The sequence below is a fragment of the Aplysia californica genome, unplaced genomic scaffold, assembly GCF_000002075.1.
Source record: "Aplysia californica isolate F4 #8 unplaced genomic scaffold, AplCal3.0 scaffold00485, whole genome shotgun sequence".
Classification (NCBI taxonomy): Eukaryota; Metazoa; Mollusca; class Gastropoda; order Aplysiida; family Aplysiidae; genus Aplysia; species Aplysia californica.
Window position 1 is genome coordinate 498,193 of NW_004797755.1, and position 8,720 is coordinate 506,912.

The 8,720-nt window shown below is 36.9% G+C and overlaps 1 protein-coding gene across 1 annotated transcript; it reads right to left on the bottom strand.

Moving 5' to 3' along the window:
* Positions 1 to 329: 329 nt before the first annotated feature.
* On the bottom strand, positions 330 to 7,958 carry LOC101849790 (uncharacterized protein KIAA1143 homolog). The gene is made up of 4 exons (XM_005105677.3): positions 7,814 to 7,958; positions 3,898 to 4,017; positions 2,398 to 2,539; positions 330 to 579 (listed from the first exon to the last, which is right to left on the bottom strand). The coding sequence occupies exons 2-4, from the start codon at positions 4,000 to 4,002 to the stop codon at positions 389 to 391; spliced, it is 438 nt and encodes a 145-aa protein (XP_005105734.1). The 5' UTR covers positions 4,003 to 4,017; positions 7,814 to 7,958; the 3' UTR covers positions 330 to 388.
* Positions 7,959 to 8,720: the final 762 nt, after the last annotated feature.

Here is an 8,720-nt window from a genome sequence, read left to right on the forward strand (position 1 = left end):
AAGTGGTAATTTCCCATAATTTTGATGTTTAGGTTAATTTACCAAGCTCATTCCAAAAGAAACTCAAATTTTTTTTTTACAAAAGCCTAGCAGTACAAACTATGAAATCATTTCAATGTGTCCCCTCAAGAGTACCGTCTTCTCACTCTCTAGAACCCCCCCCCCCCCCCCCACACACACACACACATTCACAACCACACACACACACACACACAACAGAAAAACACACACACACACAACACACATGCATTCACACACACACATACACTCTCACACACACACAAAACATACAACCTATTCACAGAAGAAAAAAAACAATGATGCCTTATGCTTAAGATGCAATGCACACACTTCATCTTCAACTATATCAGACACACACACACAAAATTCAATCATCTTCTTCCTCATCATCACCAAATGACAACAATGATTTGTTTTCTTTTTTCTTTTTAGAATCTTTAGACGGCTTCTTCTTCTTAATGTCCTCTGTCTTCCCCTCTTCCTCATCATCTTGTGCTGCCTCTTTCGTTCTTTTGACTGGTTTCTTGAATGTGATCTTCTCATCTAGACGAGCGGGCCCTGGAACACATAGTATAATTTATTGTTTAATAGACATATATATAATACATATATGAGAAATAATTTCGTACCAGTACAGGGACCATAAAACTCCCTTGATATAGGATACTACCTCTCATCCCAACAAATCTCCTAGAGCTGCATATGGTTGAGTAAAAGAAAGAATGACCTTTCATTTCATATACATATGCATATATATATATATATACATGTATATGTATATATGTATATGGTGTCGGTGGCCTAGTGGTTAGGTGCTCAGACTCTCAATCGTAGAGCTGTGGATTTGAATCCCATCAGAAACCCGATGTTGTGTCCTTGAGAAAGGCATTTAATATGAATTTCCCTCACTTCACCCCGGTGGGATTGCACACCCAGCTATAGACAATAAAAGTGAAAGATCTTGTCAGTTTTTTAGCGATTGAGCAGTCCGCAGCTTTCGCTATATGCTTGCTGGGAAATCAAGAATGTTTCTGAGTTCTGGGGTCTACTAGATATAGTGCTAATATAAATAAAATTATGTTATTATTATTAGTTTAGATAATTTTTTTGTGATACATGTATTACATGTATTATTATTATCATTATTATTACTTTTATCAATATATATATCCCGAATTATAACAATAACAAAGATAACAATAACTTTGGAGAACACCATGTCAATAGACCAGCCAACCACTCCATGACAAAAGTAGGAGTTTTCCTAAATATGCCTCCAAAAAATAGGAGTTTTGGGGGAAAAACTGAGGTTTTAAAATCCCAATAGATTAAGATTAAGTAGCAAACCCACAGTGTAAAATATAATCATGTATAGCAAACACACACAAATAAACTCAAAGAAAAATGTGTACTATCAGGTCATTTACAATAAATTAGGCTAAAACACACGCCATTACACCTAAAAATGTGCGGGGGGGGTTCCACATCATTTATCATAAGTGGACGGAAACGGAATTCTAAAAATAAATATGATTTTATGCTAATCTAATCAGGGTTCTTTGACGAACAATTTTAAAAATTGGGAGAGCTCAAATTTTATCAAAGTATTTGGCAGTTCTGTGATGAAGTGAGAAATAGTGAAAATGCTGCGAACACAATGACTACATGGTCATAAATCTGCATATCATTGAGCTCTTTTAGGTACCTGCTATTATATCACAAAAAAGTTCACATTGCTTCCAATGAACACTCAGTCCAATGAAATTCAAGGTCAGGCCAAGCAATTTCATTGTATCCAAGTTCCACTTAATCTGGAAGACATCTATACAATATGTCTTCAAGATCTTTAGGCGATTTCTTATATATTTTAATTTTGTAATCTTTGTTCTTTGTTGTATATCAATATAAAAGAAAATTTCACACACAATGACCTTCACGGACAACTGACCCAAAACTTTAAAGAGTCAAGCCCAATTGAAAATTACCTTCAGTATAAGGTATGGGGTTGTGGCTACACTTACAGAAGAAATTGAGTCTGTTAGGCACAGTTATGATAAATGCCCAAGGCAAATATGTGAACCCTTAGGACGTGAGCACATACACCAGAGCATGCCCTACCTTTACCCTTTAGCAGTTATGTAAATTTAGCATAGATTCTGTGGGCTCAGGAGCAGAGGGCATAAAGGGCTATTAAGAAATATATACCAGCAGCAAAAGTATAAGTTCTGTGATATCTAGTCGGAAAAAAATATGTGCCCTTTTCTGCAATAGGGTACATAAAATAAAATGTCTGAACCTGCTGTTAAAATGTTTAAGTTTTCATTTTAAGGCTACATCATGGTCACACACATGTTAACAATTAATCACAAGGCTCACCTTCATCTATTTGTTTTAGTTCAGATGTTGCTTCCTCAGCTGTAAGATCCCCCTCTTTCAGAACAACGACCATAGGCTTTTCATCCTCTTTCTCTTCAACATTTTCTTCATCCTCATCATCACTGAAATTTGGAATTTGACGCTGGAAAATATTGCACAGAAGAACATTACTATATGGAAAATTGAAAATAAATGAAAATAGCTTCAAAATATGACATAATTGCTTAATTAATCTGAGAACCAAAGCACATAGCATGAAAAGTAACAGTTATTTCTTAATGCAGAACTGAGAAAGATTGAAAAGGGAAGGCCACAGCATCCCAATAACCACATATTTATTAGAATTTAACAGTTCTTAGAAACTTTGTACTCCAAGATTTGCAGATGATTCAGCCGCGATTAACAAGTCAAAATTGTCCAAAATGGTCACCCACTACCAAGGAGAAAAGTGTTTGACTCCTTGTATAAGTGCATCAGTGGCATTTCTACAGATAATTGTTTGGACAGGTGGCCATTAGAGCAGGTCTGACTGTACTTGTCCATAGTTTTAAGTAGACAAACTGAACTTTTGACTCTGCTAACAGATGAATGTAACTTCAAAAGAAAATTCATTCAGTCCATAGGTCGATAAGAGTAGGCTTCTGCCGCCACCCGGGCAAAATTCAAAATTTCCTACCAACTGAAAATATTAGGTGTGTCCCGCGTGCTCATATGACCTATGCAGTTGCGAGTGCCGTAAAACACTTTACAAAAACATCAGTCCATAGGTGGAAACATGCATCAAATGTCGGACAATTACATTCATGTCATGTTAATGAGTAAAGGAAAACCAATTTGCTAAACTAGTACAAGACAGTAGAATCAACAGCTTTACCAAATACAGGAAAATGCAAAAAGGAGGGAAAAAAACTACACAAAACAGTGAAATTGTTCATATCATACAGTGTTCAAATTTCCCAAATCCATATCACAGTTCAACGATGATAACATGAACTTCATGGGACAAAAAATTTCTTTGTGTTAAGGAGGTTTTGTGTTCAAGGAAGTTGTAATGAATACATGCATAAAATTAAGAAAGAAAAAATAAACCCGCAGAGTTGAAATTCTCCTGTGGTAACAGGAACAACCAGTTAAACAGCTTCATGTTAAACGAAGGCAACTCTAGTTGGTACCATAAACAGATTCTTTTAAATACATCAGGTATTCTTAATACTAGTACATGTATCAAATAGCGGGTAGTATTGCATACAGATGTATCTCAGAGGCCGCCAAAAATGACTTATGTCTGTATGCAATACTGCCCGTGAAATGTTTGTCCTTTTCTCTCCTCCTTTTTTGTTTTTATTTGTTACTCTCTTGCCTCTAATCTTCTGAACTTATTTATCTAACCTTATTGTGTTGCATGTGCCATAAATTGAAACTCTTGCTAAAACTAAACTAAACATTCACTCTCCATCACAACCCTTGTACTCTAGTACATTCTGAGACAAAATTACATACTTTTGTGTTGACATCAGGTCCATCTTTGTGACCTACTTTCTCCTTGAACTGTCTAATGAATGACGGCTCCTCATTTTGCACATACTGTACACCTTTCCGCGGCATTTTTACTGCTCCGAGCTGTAGACAAAATATTTTTAAAATGCAGTCTGAGTAGCACATACACATGGCAAAATCAGCAGCACAAATCTTTTCATTATATAAGGTACAAAATTTGTGACACGATGCGAATTTCAGGTACATACCAATTGAAATTTGGTCAAAATTTTATATGAAAGATTCCCCCTATGCCATGACAACAACATGCATTTGGATTCATAGTTGATAGATAAAATATTTAACAGATTTGGGGTTTTGACAAATTGATTTTTTTAATCCACTTCTGTTAAGATCAACTGCATGACCTTCGCATGCACTGGACTGCCCTTAGCTTATAATTACTTACTATAAAGAGCTCCTTGGCCTACACTCATACCATGTTATTTAAATAACTGCATTACAATAGCTATAAACAGTATTTTACCACAAAACTTATGAAAGACTCTAAATGTTAAAGTTATACCAAAATAAAAAAATCAAATCTTTCATTTTGTTAGGAATTTTTTGTTGTTCTTTCCATTTCATTCTCGGACAGTGGTTTCAGGACAACCTAAGAACCATTTAAAACTTGTTTGGGACTAGATCTAGATCCAGATTTAGATCTACCACACTCTTGAGCATTTCTTATTTCTTGAATAAAAAGAAACATGAGCGTATTAACTATTGTGAGGCATTATCGTTATGAAATCAGGGACTCGTCAAAATAATGAAATTTAAAAAAGGAAGTGACTACAGTGGAACTCGTATTCAACGAGCTCGGATTCAACGAGACGAGATAGATTCCCCGGTTTTTTTTCTTCTTTAAAATCAATAAAAATAACCCGGATTCAACAAGCACTTACATCAGCGAGCTCGGATTCAACGAGGTCGCTTCCAGGGCGAACAGCCCCCGCAGACGTGGCTTCGCTCATCATTTTTCTCCCAGAACGAACTTTATCTATTCCCAGAAACCATCCATTGTTCCTGCATCGTGAACCATTGTTCACTTAGCCGATTGCATGAGACCAATCAGTGGTCTTTTTTCATACCAACACAAGCGTTGTTGACACACACATGTCTACTCTAGCGTGTGTCGGGGTCGGATGGGCGGCCTGCACATCATGTGTGGCTGTGTAAGCGTGTTGGGGAGGGGGGAGGGCACTAGCGGTCCGAGCGTTGAACATCGAAGATACACAGTCTTTTTTTCCCCTCGGCAAAAGATCATTATTAAAATAATAAGCTAATCTTGACGTAGACCACGTAATGAATTGTGCGCTGGTCTATGGAATCAAAAGTTGCCATAAGCTAGGCTCTACACAGCTATAATTTTTCGGTAAACAAGTGAGATGGCATAGGCGTGTGCATTTGAACGAATCGGTCTTTTTTTTCACAGCTTTGCAGGCATTTCAGGCACTACTTGTGACTTCTGTTTATACATTACTTGCTCAGTGCCTATAAAATTATCTACACAAAACCTCGTGTTTGCTATAATGAACACTCGGATTCAACGAGATTTTAGGTCAGGCCCGGCGACCTCGTAGAATCCGAGTTCCACTGTATTTCTCCGAAGGCTCGGGAAAATAAACTAGATCATTATTTCTCCTAACGGTTTCCGTTCTCAAAATTTTGGGGTTATTAGTGAGATCTAGGCGTCATCTTTCATTATAATGCCATTCTGGGATGACTGGGAAGAAGATTTTTTGTGTATCGAAGTCAATTTCTAGAGCTAGAGATTTTTAAATGTCTGAATTTGAATATTCAGATACTTCAGTTGCGGTTGGGGCAACGTTCTCGGACTATACTTCATTTGAAAATTATGCGTTCAAAACAGGGGCGGCTCGTGGGTTTAAAAAGTGGGCGTGCACAATTAAGCTATCTTAGGTTGAAGATAGTCATGGGCATAGTAAACGAGATGGTGTATAATTTTAGGATCTTTGGTTTGGTGAGGGAGAACCTTGTGATTCTATTTTCATTCTTTTTACTTGTGGCTTTGACTTCTAGAACTAAATCTGTTTGTTAGCTAAACGTCAATTTCATTCATCCTGCTTTAGAACTGAACATTCAAGTAATACCTTTCACCACTCCACTACAAAACCGTTCAAAAGCACAACCCATAGGATGATGACTTAAATGTGTCACGTTCACCTCCCTCAGGTTCACGGTCACAGAGTCACTTAAAATAGTGGCAAGACAATGAATCAATCACAATTCACTTGAGCACTCCGCTGGATTGCTCCAGGGCTGACATAATTTTGGCATAGAATAGTGCACAGTCTATCGCATTTATTTTTAGATTGCCTACTGTGGGCTATGTTTCGGCACTATTCGGCAGGAGCGCATTTGAGATGTGCCGTCTTATTAATATTTTAATGTACCGCCAAACTCGCTACGAGTGTCGTCATTGCTTGGGTTATCCCAAAGAGCGATTTATAGGTCAGGTTTCCACTGTTGAATATCCTGCTATGCACAGATACAGCGCATGAACTTTGGCATGGCATAGTAGATGTTTTACGGTGCTATAGACACAGAAATGACAGTTACGGCGCCAGTGAGAAACGTATTTTGATATAATATTTGGCTAGATCTAGTGTTTGTTTCTGGCGTCTTTTTATTTTGTTATTGTAGGTGTTTTACGTAATAGAACATTAAAATTTTGGGCGTCACTGCACGACCGTGCTCAATGGACGAACCGCGCCTGGTTCAAAAGGTACAGCGAGAAAACAAGAGCTCGACCTTGGCAGTAACCTATTTTGCATTTGCATTCTAGTCCGAATAAGAAATTTTGGTAAATTTTGACTTTCATTCCCGCACACAGATGCACTGTTTCAGGGGTCAAACTGCTGTTCTGTTTGCTGCAGATCACACATAAAGCCACTAAAACTGTCGCAAAGCAATTATTTTCAAGACAATTTCAAATCTAACTGTAAAATATCAAATTATGGGTAAAAACAGGGGGGCATGCCCCCCTGTAACCCCCCAGATTTTCTTTTACCCCAGTGGGGCAGGCCCCCCTGGAACCCCCCCGATTGGTCCAAAGCATGTCTATCTCAGTTAAAAACAATCAAATATTTCAAAATGTTATTCGGACCCGAGTCCGAATATGGACGGCCTTCGGTAAAAAGACATAGATCTAGATCTAGATTTAGATATCTAGATCTAGACCTAGATCTAGATGTAGATCTAGATCTATAAATCTAGATGTAGATCTAGATCTACCGCTCACACAATGAATAGCTACATAGATTAGTCTTTAGAGCTCTCTATCTAGATCTAGATCTAGAATCTAGATTCTAGATCTAAATCTAGATTAGATCTAGAAAATATAGATCTAGATCTAGAATCTAGATCTAGATCTAGATCTAGATTGTAGATCTGGATCTAATCTAGATCTATATCTAGATCTAGATCTAGATCTAGATTTCTAGATCTTCTACATTCTAATATAGAATCTAGATCTAATCTAGATTCTATATCTAAAATCTAGATCTAGATCTAGATCTAGAATAATAGTATAGTATTAATAGAATAGATCTAGATCTAGATCTAGAAGATCTATATATCTATATCTATAGATCTAATCTAGATTCTAGATCTAGATCTAGAATCTAGATCTATATATCTAGATCTAGATCTATATAGATATAGATATATAGATATATGATATAGATCTAGATCTAGATATAGATATAGATATATATCTAGATCTATTCTAGATTAGATCTAGATCTAGAGTAGACTAGAGTCTAGATCTATATTCTAGATATCTAGATAATTATGATTGTTGTATTTAGATCTAGAATCTAGATTCTAGATCTAGATCTAGATTTAGTAGGCTTACCTGGTTAATAATAGCCTAACAATGTCCAATATGTAGGAATTCACCACACACATACATCGGCCAGAGTTAGAAGAGAGCTTAAAAAATTTGTCAAATTGAAAAACCAAGGAGGTGAAAACGAAAACAAGAATCAAGAAACACTTTTTGACAGAGTTACCCACCTTGGGCAAGGGGAGCTAGTCTTATAATTATCTATCTTGTAGGAACAATAAGAGTGATTTCCCTTGTAGTATATTTTGACCCCGCCCCGAAGTTGAAGAATCCAGCCAGGCAGCCCAGGGTAGGGCTGGGCAATGAGTCGCTCTAGCAAAATCCGGATAATATGTTAGTGCACCTCTTTGGTAAATAATGTGTTATGAACCGGTTCGGCAAATGGATTAAGAACCACTTTGACAAACGGGTTAGCATCATTTCAACAAATGGGAGGACTCACTTCTGCAAACGGGTCAGGAAAAAGAGTTTAAGAGTCTGAATTCGGATAATGTCAAATTGATGATTACCCGATTATCCGGATATTTATCTGGATTTTGCCCACCTCTAGCCCAGGGACAGTCAGGCAGTAGTGATGGGCCGATACCACAATTTAGGTATCGATGTCGATACCCAGTACTTTTTCAAGGTATCGATACCAATACCTCGATACCGAATGCTATTGGTAACATACGCTGGGGGTAATAAGTAAAGACAAAAATACAACTATACTTTTAGAAGTATTTAGGTAATCGTGTCTAGACAAGTTGTGACTATTTAGCTGAGACTCAAACAAAAATTATTTGTAAAAGAGAGAGAGAGAGAGAGAGAGAGCAAATATGAGAATGAAAACAAAAATTAAGTGAAGTATGGGAGGAAAGTCAACTTTGCAGAAAATGTTAGTATTGGAAAATAAAAACACAAGAGTTCTAAAAAG